Source organism: Haliotis cracherodii, unplaced genomic scaffold (assembly GCF_022045235.1).
Source record: "Haliotis cracherodii isolate W230 unplaced genomic scaffold, xgHalCrac1.p SCAF_14, whole genome shotgun sequence".
In the NCBI taxonomy this organism is placed as follows: domain Eukaryota; kingdom Metazoa; phylum Mollusca; class Gastropoda; order Lepetellida; family Haliotidae; genus Haliotis; species Haliotis cracherodii.
Genome location: NW_027266269.1, coordinates 39,462,858 through 39,477,222, shown reverse-complemented (window position 1 = coordinate 39,477,222; position 14,365 = coordinate 39,462,858). Strand labels below are relative to the sequence as shown.

At 45.1% G+C, this 14,365-nt stretch overlaps 1 protein-coding gene across 1 annotated transcript in view; it reads left to right on the top strand.

Moving 5' to 3' along the window:
- The window catches only part of LOC139461246 (uncharacterized), a 28,747-nt gene that overhangs the window by 8,643 nt on the left and 5,739 nt on the right, over positions 1–14,365 (top strand). Inside the window, exons 6-10 of the mRNA XM_071242884.1 lie at positions 5–113; positions 1,364–1,530; positions 7,153–7,254; positions 8,662–8,742; positions 12,360–12,483. Coding sequence (XP_071098985.1) covers positions 5–113; positions 1,364–1,530; positions 7,153–7,254; positions 8,662–8,742; positions 12,360–12,483 — 583 coding nt within the window. The remainder of the gene's footprint in view (positions 1–4; positions 114–1,363; positions 1,531–7,152; positions 7,255–8,661; positions 8,743–12,359; positions 12,484–14,365) is intronic.

Sequence of the window (14,365 nt, the reverse complement as noted above, 5' to 3'; positions counted from 1 at the left end):
TCAGGAGTGGTACGACAGCTCCTACAAGCTCACCAAGTACGTCTACACGCCGGCAACAGGAACAAGTTCGTTCGGAACCCGACCTTTGACGGAAATACACGATTTCAATACTGGTACAGTTTAGAAAGATTTTATTTTGCTTGAATAATCATTGCGCACATCATTTAATTACAAGTAATTTATAACCTGATGATATATGTATTACAACGAGGTATTGAGTTCATGATATATATACTGATGGTTTGTGTATTGTTACAAGGCATGGCGAACATGATTTATATCCTGATACTGTATATATTGTAACAAAGGCATGACGTACATAATTTATATCCAGATTGTTTGTGTATTGTTAGAAGGCATGGCGTACGTGATTTATATCCTGATGCAGTATGTATTGTTATAAGGCATGGCGTACGTGATTTATATCCTGATGCAGTATGTATTGTTACAAGGCATGGCGTACGTGTTTATATCCTGATGCAGTATGTATTGTTACAAGGCATGGCGTACGTGATTTATATCCTGATGTAGTATGTATTGTTACAAGGCATGGCGTACGTGATTTATATCCTGATGCAGTTTGTATTGCTACAATGCATGGCGTACGTGATTAATATCCTAATGCAGTATGTATTGTTACAAGGCATGGCGCACGTGATTTATATCCTGATGCAGTTTGTATTGTTACAAGGCATAGCGTACGTGATTTATATCCTGATGGTTTGGGTATTGTTACAATGCATGGCGTACGTGATTTATATCCTGATGCAGTATGTATTGTTACAAGGCATGGCGTACGCGATTTATATCCTGATGCAGCATGTATTGTTACAAGGCATGGCGTACGCGATTTATATCCTGATGGTTTTGGTATTGTTACAAGGCATGGCGTACCTGATTTATATCCTGATGCAGTTTGTATTGTTACAAGGCATGGCGTACGTGATTTATATCCTGATGCAGTATGTATTGTTACAAGGCATGGCGTACGTGATTTATATCCTGATGCAGTATGTATTGTTACAATGCATGGCGTACGTGATTTATATCCTGATGCAGTTTGTATTGTTACAAGGCATGGCGTACGTGATTTATATCCTGATGGTTTGGGTATTGTTACAAGGCATGGCGTACCTGTTTTATATCCTGATGCAGTTTGTATTGTTACAAGGCATGGCATACGTGATTTAGATCCTGATGCAGTATGTATTGTTACAAGGCATGGCGTACCTGATTTATATCCTGATGCAGCATGTATTGTTACAAGGCATGGCGTACCTGATTTATATCCTGATGCAGTATGTATTGTTACAAGGCATGGCGTACCTGATTTATATCCTGATGCAGTATGTATTGTTACAAGGCATGGCGTACGTGACGGACAACGAACAGGGCAACTGCACGTGGATGTTGATAGAGCAGTCGAGGTTTGATGACAAAAGGGCTGGACCGTACGACGTCAGGCAGAGGACGGGATATGAGTTCTTCAATATGGACTTCACATCCCCCTCGGTGACGTATGAAGGCGTGGTGAGTGAAGTAGTGAGTCGCGGCTGAATGTCTTGTGAGTGGGTCACATATGAAGGCGTGGTGAGTGAAGTAGTGGGTCACATATGAAGGCGTGGTGAGTGAAGTAGTGAGTCGCGGCTGAATGTCTTGTGAGTGGGTCACATATGAAGGCGTGGTGAGTGAAGTAGTGGGTCACATATGAAGGCGTGGTGAGTGAAGTAGTGAGTCACATATGAAGGCGTGGTGAGTGAAGTAGTGAGTCACATATGAAGGCGTGGTGAGTGAAGTAGTGTGTCACATATGAAGGCGTGGTGAGTGAAGTAGTGAGTCGCGGCTGAATGTCTTGTGAGTGGGTCACATATGAAGGCATGGTGAGTGAAGTAGTGGGTCACATATGAAGGCATGGTGAGTGAAGTAGTGAGTCACATATGAAGGCGTGGTGAGTGAAGTAGTGTGTCACATATGAAGGCGTGGTGAGTGAAGTAGTGAGTCGCGGCTGAATGTCTTGTGAGTGGGTCACATATGAAGGCGTGGTGAGTGAAGTAGTGGGTCACATATGAAGGCATGGTGAGTGAAGTAGTGGGTCACATATGAAGGCGTGGTGAGTGAAGTAGTGAGTCACATATGAAGGCATGGTGAGTGAAGTAGTGGGTCACATATGAAGGCGTGGTGAGTGAAGTAGTGTGTCACATATGAAGGCGTGGTGAGTGAAGTAGTGAGTCGCGGCTGAATGTCTTGTGAGTGGGTCACATATGAAGGCATGGTGAGTGAAGTAGTGGGTCACATATGAAGGCGTGGTGAGTGAAGTAGTGTGTCACATATGAAGGCGTGGTGAGTGAAGTAGTGAGTCGCGGCTGAATGTCTTGTGAGTGGGTCACATATGAAGGCATGGTGAGTGAAGTAATGGGTCACATATGAAGGCGTGGTGAATGAAGTAGTGTGTCACATATGAAGGCGTGGTGAGTGAAGTAGTGAGTCGCGGCTGAATGTCTTGTGAGTGGGTCACATATGAAGGCATGGTGAGTGAAGTAGTGGGTCACATATGAAGGCGTGGTGAGTGAAGTAGTGAGTCTCGGCTGAATGTCTTGTGAGTGGGTCACATATGAAGTCGTGGCGAGTGAAGTAGTGGGTCACGGCTCAATGTCTTGTGAGTAGGTCACATATGAAGGCGTGGCGAGTGAAGTATTTGGTGACGGCTGAATGTCTTGTGAGTGGGTCTCATATTAGGGCATGGTGAGTGAAGTAGTGGGTCACGACTGAATGTCTTGTGAGTGGGTCACATATGAAGGCGTGGTGAGCGAAGTAGTGGGCCACATGTGAAGGCATGGCGAGTGAAGTAGTGAGTCACATATGAAGGTGTGGTGAGTGAAGTAGTGGGCCACATGTGAAGGCATGGTGAGTGAAGTAGTGGGTCACGGCTGAATGTCTTGTGAGTGGGTCACATATGAAGGCGTGGCGAGTGAAGTAGTGGGTCACGGCTAAATGTCTTGTGAGTGGGTCACATATGAAGGCGTGGTGAGTGAAGTAGTGGGTCACGTGTGAAGGCGTGGTGAGTGAAGTAGTGGGTCACGGCTAAATGTCTTGTAAGTGGGTCACATATGAAGGCGTCGTGAGTGAAGTAGTGGGTCACATATGAAGGCATGGCGAGTGAAGTAGTGGGTCACGGCTAAATGTCTTGTGAGTGGGTCACATATGAAGGCGTGGTGAGTGAAGTAGTGAGTCGCGGCTGAATGTCTTGTGAGTGGGTCACATATGAAGGCATGGTGAGTGAAGTAGTGAGTCGCGGCTGAATGTCTTGTGAGTGGGTCACATATGAAGGCATGGTGAGTGAAGTAGTGAGTCGCGGCTGAATGTCTTGTGAGTGGGTCACATATGAAGGCATGGTGAGTGAAGTAGTGGGTCACGGCTGAATGTCTTGTGAGTGGGTCACATATGAAGGCGTGGTGAGTGAAGTAGTTGGTCACGGCTGAATGTCTTGTAAGTGGGTCACATAGAAAGGCGTTGTGAGTGGAGTAGTGGGTCACGTGTGAAGGCGTGGTCAGTGAAGTAGTGAGTCACGTGAGAAGGCGTGGTGAGTGAAGTAGTGGGTCACGGCTGAATGTCTTGTAAGTTGGTCACATATGAAGGCGTGGTGAGTGAAGTAGTGGGTCACATATGAAGGCGTGGTGAGTGAAGTAGTGGGTCACGTGTGAAGGCGTGGTGAGTGAAGTAGTGGGTCACGGCTGAATGTCTTGTGAATGGGTCACGTATGAAATGGTAGTATGGTACTGAAGGATTCACACCTGAAGGTTTGTTGAGTAAGTGACCTGAAGGTGTGTTGGGTGATTGAGTCGGTCACGTCTGAAGGTATACGAGTGAGTGAGTTGTTCACATGTGAAGATTTGGTGATTGAATGGTTTGGGTACATCTGAAAATGTGGTGAATGAGTGAGTGGATCGCATGTTGGTGGAATGAGTGAGTCAGTCAGTTAGATCTGAGGGTGTGGTGAGTTAATGAGTCAAATATGAAGATGTGACGAGTAAGTGGGTCACTTATGAAGGTGTGGTGAGCGAGTGAGTCCCCTTCTTCCCGAGGCAAGGGGGTTAACTGAATGTAAAAGTCCAGTTTCCAGCACGGCTGATATTTCGTAGGTTGATCGTCGCGCTACCAGTGCCAGCTACGAGTTGTGTTCCTTCTTTGTTCCTCCTATCGCTTAAACTTATTCCACCTCTCGTTTCACTTGATTTTCTTCAAACACAATGGCGGCGCCAAGTCTAGACGATCTAATCTATAATCAATATCTTTTATGCAATAAAATGGGTCTTAATTTCTACATCAAATCAAATTGATTTAAAACATGTAAACATTTGGAAAGCAACTGTCCACGCCAAGCTGACAAGGTGGAAACCTGACTTTTAACTCCTTTGACTCCCTTGCCCCGGAGGGCGTGGTGAGTGTGTGATTGGGCCACATGAAGGGGTGGTGGGTGAGTGGGTGGACCACATCTAAAGGTGTAGTGAGTGTGTGATTTGGTCACATGAAGGTGTGTTGGGTGAGTGGGTGGACCACATCTAAAGGTGTTGTGAGTGTGTGATTGGGTCACATGAAGGTGTGTTGGGTGAGTGAGTGGACCACATCTAAAGGTGTTGTGAGTGTGCGATTAGGTCACATGAAGGGATGGTGGGTGAGTGGGTGGACCACATCTAAAGGTGTTGTCAGTGTGTGATTGGGTCACATGAAGGGGTGGTGGGTGAGTGGGTGGACCACATCTAAAGGTGTTGTGAGTGTGTGATTGGGTCACATGAAGGCATGGTGGGTGAGTGGGTGGGTCATATGAAGGCGTGGTGGGTGAGTGGGTGGGTCACATGAAGGCGTGGTGGGTGAGTGGGTGGACCACATCTAAAGGTGTTGTGAGTGTGTGATTGGGTCACATGAAGGCGTGGTGGGTGAATGGGTGGACCACATCTAAAGGTGTAGTGAGTGTGTGATTGGGTCACATGAAGGCGTGGTGGGTGAGTGGGTGGGTCACATGAAGGTGTTGTGAGTGTGTGATTGGGTCACATGAAGGGGTGGTGGGTGAGTGGGTGGGTCACATAAAGGTGTGTTTGGTGAGTGGGTGGACCACATCTAAAGGTGTAGTGAGTGTGTGATTTGGTCACATGAAGGGGTGGTCGGTGAATGGGTGGACCACATCTAAAGGTGTTGTAGTGAGTGTGTGATTGGGTCACATGAAGGCGTGGTGGGTGAGTGGGTGGGTCACATGAAGGTGTTGTGAGTGTGTGATTGGGTCACATGAAGGGGTGGTGGGTGAGTGGGTGGGTCACATAAAGGTGTGTTTGGTGAGTGGGTGGACCACATCTAAAGGTGTAGTGAGTGTATGATTTGGTCACATGAAGGTGTGGTGGGTGAGTGGGTGGGTCACATCTAAAGGTGTAGTGAGTGTGTGATTGGGTCACATGAAGGGGTGGTCGGTGAGTGGGTGGACCACATCTAAAGGTGTTGTAGTGAGTGAATGAGTCACAAGAAGAACACGATACAAAACTAATTTACATATAGATATAAGTATGTTTTACCCAAATGCTTTCAGCGTTGAAGTATTGAACTGAAATATACTCATGCTTAAAAAGTTTCTCATGTTTGGAAAGATAGACATTTTAGCTGTTACACTCGTAAATGGTGTACATGTATATAATGTTCATTGAAATAAAACGTGTTCTTCATCTCCAAAATGGTCATGACAGTTCGAACACACTCTGTCTTCAACATTTAAGTTAACATATCTGTCTGTTTCGATCCTTGAAGGTCCAATACCGCAACTAAATTTTGCACAGTAAGAAGAGTTACTCCGGGCACACAGTTCCTGACAGATTTCACAGGAGTCACTTTAACATGGGGTGTTCCGAACGATAGTTACGGGTTTGACGACTGAATGCATAAAATCTAGACCATCTCTTAGCGATTCCAGAATGTTCTTTTGTTCAGGTTTCAATTTTTTAATCGAGAATTTGTCAAAATATGTTTGAAGGGTTGATGCCAATTTGAAAACAGTGTCGTAACGCACGAGAAAGCTGCCTTCTGATTGGTCATTCCATTGGTCGGTCAACGTTTTGCGGTAGCGAGAACTAAGATCTGATTTTAATGAGATCGAAAAAAACACAACCTTTAAAAATCCTGTACGTGCGAAGTTTGCTTGCAACACCATGAAAATTATTTTCCATCTTGTATTTGCATAGAAATAGTTTTCGCATTTCAATCAGCGATGCTTAATATACTCACCCCCAAAAGAAACGTTAATACCATGCATGTTTGTTAATATATGAAGAATTACTCATATTCAAGATATATTAGATTCGTTCGATAGACAAGCGAACATTCTGGTATGTTGTGTGAACCGACGCTCATGGACGCCCACATGCGACGTCACAGATTCATGACTCGAGATGCACCATTTGTCTTGTGCAGGATTAGCGTGTTTAGTTTAGGAGTCACGTAAATATCGTGATAATAATAAACACACTCTGTGGTTACACTGGACGGATTGTTAGTTTTGCCATTAAGTCGTACATATTGGAAACATCTCTTCTCAACGCACATACTTCTCTTTATGTTTCAATGTTTTGCGTTTCTTTCGGCCTTTAGTATATGTACTGCATGTTTGATTCTGCCAGTTTTGCCGAAAAATGTGAGTTCTAAATTATATCATTAGCGGGAAACGTTTCCGCCCACGTAAAGACGTGTTTAGTTAATCCATTAGGGTGTGACAACAGCACTAGCTCTAGCTGTACGTATCCACTGTCTGACAATCGGAGGTATCCCCCCTGTATCCCCATTTACAGCAAGAGTAGGTGCGTAACTGCCCAAGTCAAGAAAAAAACGTAACTGGTGTACTCAGTTAGATGAATAATTTATTCAGTGATTTAGGAGTGTGGGTTTCGAACCCATAGCCCAAGGTGTCTGGCGTGCCCAAGGGACGCAACTCTGCACAGCCAATTGCGGCGCCTAAGACGATTTGGCCACGGCCCCCCAACTTTGTAAGTGAAATGAGGACTGTATATGGTGACACATGCAGGCACCGGAGTGTCTCGGTGATGTTACTGTACCAGTGTAACTTACATCTACGTCAGCGTAATCAATGTGTCGTTCACAAACATGTATCTGTTGTAGAAAAACGCACGTAATATCGATGCAGACACATGGGTGGGACGGAGGACCGATTATCCATACGAAAACCCAGTCAACAGCACGTGGCAGTGGTTCTTCAGGACGGTATGTCATCACGTGGTACTTGGCGTATGTTGTAGCTGCAACTCATACGTTTTATTTTTTACTTCAGTGTGAAAGACTGAGTTTTCTGAAGTTAAGAAAAGTGATATTTCACTGCAGTGAACATAATACTTTGACGGAATTATTGTCATGCAAGAGTTACCTCCCCTTAAATTGTCTCCCTTTATCGTAAGTGAAAGGCCTGTACACAAACTGTTGACGTCCTTTGTACGTTAGTTCCACACTGACATGGCCAAATAATGACAGATGGTCCTTTTTGGAGTAAATATCACTCCTTGCCGTTCGTTATTCTCTCGAATATGTTTCGTTATAAACTGTAAATGTCTCATCTAACTCGTCAATGTTCGTATTGCAAAGCGCAATTTTTGTCATTGACCAGTGTGTATTCTTTCGCTTTCAACAGCGGTCTCCTAGTTTTCAAGAATATTATTTTTTTTCAATTTTCTTGACTGTAAATATTTTTTGATACTTTTATTAATATTTTTTAAGAAACTTTTTTCTTAAGTCGCAAATACAATGGCTGGTGAACCGTCCCTGTATGTGAGGTGGGGAGAATTTAACGAGACCGATGAAATATCCTCTATATATAAATAAACGGCAAGTATTTTATTGGCTAACGAAGCTATGTTCTTGCGTTTATGTTTCCAAGACCTGAAAGAATATAATGTCACGCCCACTAACGGGTTACTGTTTCCTGATTGGCTGATAATAGAATGTGCGAGGCTTGAGTTGTAAAACGGCGCTGAAGAATGCCACTGTTGTCTTCTATTTTTATGTGCTGATGTTAGTTCGCTGGGGTGTTTTTGTTTGTTTTTGTTAAATTATAATCACCTACATATATACAGTTATTATGTTTTAGTGAACAGTGAGAACACTTTTAACATTCTTTCCAAAGTTGCCCAAACAAAATATAGCTATTTCTTAAGAAGACAACAATCTCAGTCCCTTACAGTGAAGAAAAAATACCCGACCTCCCCACCTGGTCCGTCCCATAAGTGTTGAGACCGCCTCCGTGGTCTAGTGGTAGAGCGTCCGCCCGGAGAGCGGAAGGTCCGGGGTGCGATCCCCGACCGCGTTATACCAAAAGACGTTAAAAGATGGTACTTGTTGTTACCCTGTCTGGCGCTCGGCATGAAGGGGCTAAAACAAGGACTGGTCGGCTCGGAGTCAGTGTACTGTGTCTGAGTGGGGTATTCATGTTACACTGCGGCATGTTATCTCAGTGTGCTAGCACTATAAATCGGCATCAGTCCGGACTAGTACAAGCAGCCACACAAACACACACACGTACATGCACGTCGCTATATAAGTGCAATAATCTTGGACGCGACGTTAAACCCAATTTCACCTCACCTCACCATAGGTGTTGACTGTGTTTACTGCTTACAGGATAACTACTCTTCAGTGGAGGACAAGCAAGCCGTGTTTCAAGGCGGGGTTCCGCTGCGGATGACAGTATCGATGGCTGTTGTGAGTTATCTCCCATTTCAAAATGTTCATCTCATGATCTGCTGGATTGAATTGAATATTACCCGCTTTTAAATATTGGTGACTCCCACGCGCACGGTGCTGATAGACCCAGGGCACCACTGAGAATACGAAATAGGGAACTACAATTAGCGGATCCTGGTACTAATACGGGTCGCAATTCGAGATGTGACTTGACCAGGAATATATTCATGCCCGCGTGAGTTTTTTTTGAGTGTTAATAATTATGAACTTTTCGGCAAAAGAAATTATAGAACCCCCGATCATGGCGGCTAATAATGAAACAAAAAAACCTGGTTACCCGATGGTGATGTGTTTGGTCCGGTACCATAGTTGTGTTTTGGACGTTAAGTTTGCAGTGTTTCAGCGACTGTTTTCAGCCCAGTAACGTTTGTAATGTTTTCGTCATTTCTAATTTTCAAGCGTACACTTCCTTTTACCCCGCAGTTTATGTCAAGTATATATGTAAACAAAGGTGTACCTAAGATTTTATTGATGCGAGTTCGTGAATGGGTTTAAATTCTGCAGTTTGAAGTATACTACATATACATATTGTGTGTGTGTGAACACTGGAGTTATGGACCATATCAGCAAATCCCCCCACGCCTTCGCTCAGCTACGGAGTGCGCTTCCGTGATCTGGTCGATACAACGTCTGCCCGGGCACCAAGTACGTGATCTGGTCGATACAGCGTCTGCCCGGGGACCAAGTACGTGATCTGGTGGATACAGTATCTGCCCGGGGACCACGTACGTGATCTGGTGGATACAGTATCTGAACTGAGACCAAGTACGTGATCTGGTGGATACAGTATCTGCCCGGAGACCAAGTACGTTATCTGGTGGATACAGTATCTGCCCGGGGACCACGTACGTGATCTGGTGGATACAGTATCTGCCCGGAGACCAAGTACGTTATCTGGTGGATACAGTATTTGCCCGGGGACCAAGTACGTGATCTGGTGGATACAGTGTCTGCCCGGGGACCAAGTACGTGATCTGGTGGATACAGTATCTGCCCGGAGACCAAGTACGTGATCTGGTGGATACAGTATCTGCCCGGGGACCAAGTACGTGATCTGGTGGATACAGCGTCTGCCCGGGGACCAAGTACGTGATCTGGTGGATACAGTATCTGCCCGGGGACCAAGTACGTGTTCTGGTGGATACAGTATCTGCCCTGAGACCAAGTACGTTATCTGGTGGATACAGTATCTGCCCTGAGACCAAGTACGTGATCTGGTGGATACAGTATCTGCCCTGAGACCAAGTACGTGATCTGGTGGATACAGTATCTGCCCTGAGACCAAGTACGTGATCTGGTGGATACAGTATCTGCCCGGGGACCAAGTACGTGATCTGGTGGATACAGCGTCTGCCCGGGGACCACGTACGTGATCTGGTGGATACAGTATCTGCCCGGAGACCACGTACGTGATCTGGTGGATACAGCATCTTCCCGGGGACCACGTACGTGATCTGGTGGATACAGTATCTGCCCGGGGACCAAGTACGTTATCTGGTGGATACAGTATCTGTCCGGGGACCAAGTACGTGATCTGGTGGATACAGTATCTGCCCTGAGACCACGTACGTGATCTGGTGGATACAGTAGCTGCCCTGAGACCACGTACGTTATCTGGTGGATACAGTATCTGCCCGGGGACCACGTACGTGATCTGGTGGATACAGTATCTGCCCGGAGACCACGTACGTGATCTGGTGGATACAGTATCTGCCCGGAGACCAAGTACGTGATCTGGTGGATACAGTATCTGCCCGGGGACCACGTACGTGATCTGGTGGATACAGTATCTGCCCGGGGACCAAGTACGTGATCTGGTGGATACAGTATCTGCCCGGGGACCAAGTACGTGATCTGGTGGATACAGTATCTGCCCGGGGACCAAGTACGTGATCTGGTGGATACAGTATCTGTCCGGAGACCAAGTACGTTATCTGGTGGATACAGTATCTGCCCTGAGACCACGTACGTGATCTGGTCGATAAAGTATCTGCCCGGGGACCACGTACGTGATCTGGTGGATACAGTATCTGCCCGGGGACCATGTACGTGATCTGATGGATACAGCATCTGCCCTGAGACCACGTACGTGATCTGGTGGATACAGTATCTGCCCTGAGACCACCTCCGTGGTCAATTGGATATAGCGTCTGCCCTGAGACCACCTCCGTGGTCAATTGGATATAGCGTCTGCCCTGAGACCACGTACGTGGTCAAGTGGATATAGAGCGTTTGCCCTGAGACCACGTACGTGGTCAAGTGGATATAGAGCATCTGCCCTGAGACCACGTACGTGGTCAAGTGGATATAGAGCTTCTGCCCTGAGACCACGTCTTTGATCAAGCAGATAGAGCGTCTTCCCGGAGATCATCTCCGTGGTCAAGTGGATAGAACGTCTGCCCGTAGAGCGGAACTTCGGCGGTTCGATCTCCAGCCGCGCGTCATATCAATAGGCGTTAATAGATGGTACTTCTTGTTACCCTGCCTGGTGCCCGGCATTAAGGGAATTAAACACAGACTGGTCGCCTCGGAGTCAGTATACAGTGTCTAAATGGAGCATCAAACTATATCAAACTATGTTACAAACTATAAAACAGGCAATAGTGCGGACTAATACACACACAGAACACACACAAAATATCGGATTGTACCTGAATACATGGCACTTATGCTGTAAAGAAGCTGTTACCCATAACAGTAAATGTTCTTCCAAATTATAAAGTGCTTATCAAAGACTTGATCAGATTGTACAATTTGATGAACGTACAATCATCCAAGATTATTGCACTTATACAGCGACGTGCATGTACGTGTGTGTGTGTGTGTGTGTGTGCGTGTGTGTGTGTGCGTGTGTGTGTGTGTGTGTGCCAATCCGGCCTGATGCCACTGAGATACCATGCCGCAGTTTAAATTAGGATTTAGCCGATCAGTCCTTGTTAAATGCTAAGCGCCTGGCAGGATAACAACAAGTACCATCTTTTTAACGTCTTTTGGTACGACGAGGCCGGGGATCGAACCCCGGACCTTCCACACACCGGGCGGACGCTCTACCACTAAACCAAGGAGGAGATGAAGGGCGTAAAGTCATCCAACAGACGTCATACTTACCTTGTCAGCTTGCTGACAGGGCAACCTCTTGGGTCAAGAGGAGAGGGCGTTCAATATTTTATCAGAAGGTCCGTGGTTCGATTCCTCAGCGCGGGAGAATGTGAAAACCCCTTTACAGGCCATAACGTTGACAACGTCTTGTTGATTTCCCATCTCGGTTTGCGAAGGTCCCAGCACATTCCTCGTGTATAAAGTGGTGGTAGGGTAGCTTAGTGGCTAAAGCGCTCCCTCCAAACGCCAAAGGACCGGGTTCGATATCCCACATGGGCGCCAAGTGAGGAGTCTATTTCTGGAATAGAGGCTTAAACATTACTAAAAGCGCGTCTAGGAATAGAGGCTTAAACATTACTAAAAGCGCGTCTAGGAATAGGGGCTTAAACTAAGAGCGGCGTAAAACCCATCTCACTCACTCACTCACTCATTCATTTCCTATGTCTCACATCATGATTGATGGCTCCTTGTTACAGTTAAATCTCCACTACGACTACAACATCTACGACTACACCCAAAACCGCCCCGACCTCCTCAACTGGGACATCAGCGCCTGCTACGTGAACTTAAACAGGAGGAGGTTTGACTTCACAGTCCCAGGCAGGAAAACCTTATCTTAAGTATTAGGAATACTTTTTATCATATATTGGGTAGGTGTCTCCGCAAGGTAAAGCCAACGGATAAACACGATATCCGTTGGGGTCACATTCGGACAGAGATGCAAATATCAGAGGTCAAGTGGGGACTTTTTTCAGTGTTTGCAAACAAACAAGGCTTCGCCCATGTCACTCGGCGATCGAGTCAGAATTAACCATCGGGAATCTGAAGAAAATATTTGGATAACTGCTATCATTATCTAAAGATTAGTCTGATATACTGAATATCAGTGTCTAACTGTGACGTAGCTAAGGAATTGTACAAGTTTGGGCAACTTTGGGGATATAAATTGCGAAATAGTTTAGCGAGGACACCAGCCTAGCCTGTAGCAGGATCAGTTTCCATATCTTTGTTTGAAGACCTTTGCGGTCCCAAATTAAAACAGTTGGATTTGGCCGTAATACGTACGAATTGTACCTTGTTTCTTTTTGTCGCTGTGTGTACATCTGACTGCATTTCGTGACATTTGACAGGACAGACAGGCTCTTAACAAACGTGATGCCTCATAGACTAGGGTAAGAGTAACTTCCCTTTGATAAAGGTAAGTTAGTCTAGCGGGCAGACCGAAGGATTGCCAGAAACAATTTGTGTAAGCAAAGTTGTTTTGTCTGTATGTAGTTACACTTCTGTATACGAAACAGGTTTCGGATGGAACTTTATTGATGGAACTATATTCACTGTCCGACGGGCATGTCACTTAACTTCTGACGTAATATATATTAATGCGCACATTCCAGGAAAACTTGCATCTTTTAGGTTATGTTTGTGAGAGATGTGAAGAGAGTTTGGGAGGACAGAATTAAAGAATGACATTTATGTTAAAGGGATTGCGTGTGTGGCGATGGTAAATATGTATTAGGAATAAACGCTATGTATTTAGCTCGCCAAGGATCGCTACACACAATGTTTATTCCTAATACAGGATATTTACCATCCTGAAAACGCATGCGTGATAACCTCTATATCTCCAGTAGGAATACTATTCTGAGGTAGGGATATTTTACCTCAAGTAGGAAGATTATACCTTTTCTCACATGTACCTGTGGGTGAGAAACCCATTTGAGAAACCCAACTGGTATCAAACATCGCATTCTAGCTAGACCCTGACTGGCCACTCCATGGTGATGACCGACATGACAATACGTAATTACACATCAAAGTGACCGTATTGCCGGCTCTCCGTTCGGCTTCCACGACACAGCGTGTAACCAATATAATGACGGAGCAAACAGAAATAGTTTTTCACGTTGTAGGACATTTTCTCAATAAAAGGTTTACCATTCTATGACACACGTTTATAGGGATGACTATTGGTCTGGAAATCACTATTGGGATAACTATTGACATTGAAAGAAACTATTGCGATAACTATATATATTGCAAACAACTATTGAGATAAATATCGATAGTTTTCAGTGTATCATTTTAGATGGATTTTAGAGTTGAATTGAGCCTTTGAACTGAATTCTTTGTCTCAAGTAGGAATATTTTATCTCGGGTGGGAATGATTTATCTCAGGTAGGAATGCTTTGTCGCAAGTAGAAATGCTTTGTCTCATGTAGGAATGCTTTGTCTCATGTAGGAATGCTTTGTGACATGTAGGAATGCTTTGTCTCATGTAGGAATGCTTTGTCTCATGTAGAAATGCTTGTCTGATGTAGGAATGCTTTGTCTCATGTAGAAATGCTTTGTCTCATGTAGGAATGCTTTGTCTCATATAGGAATGCTTTGTCTCATGTAGGAATGCTTTGACTCATGTAGGAATGCTTTGTCTCATATAGGAATGCTTTGTCTCATATAGGAATGCTTTGTCTCATATAGGAAT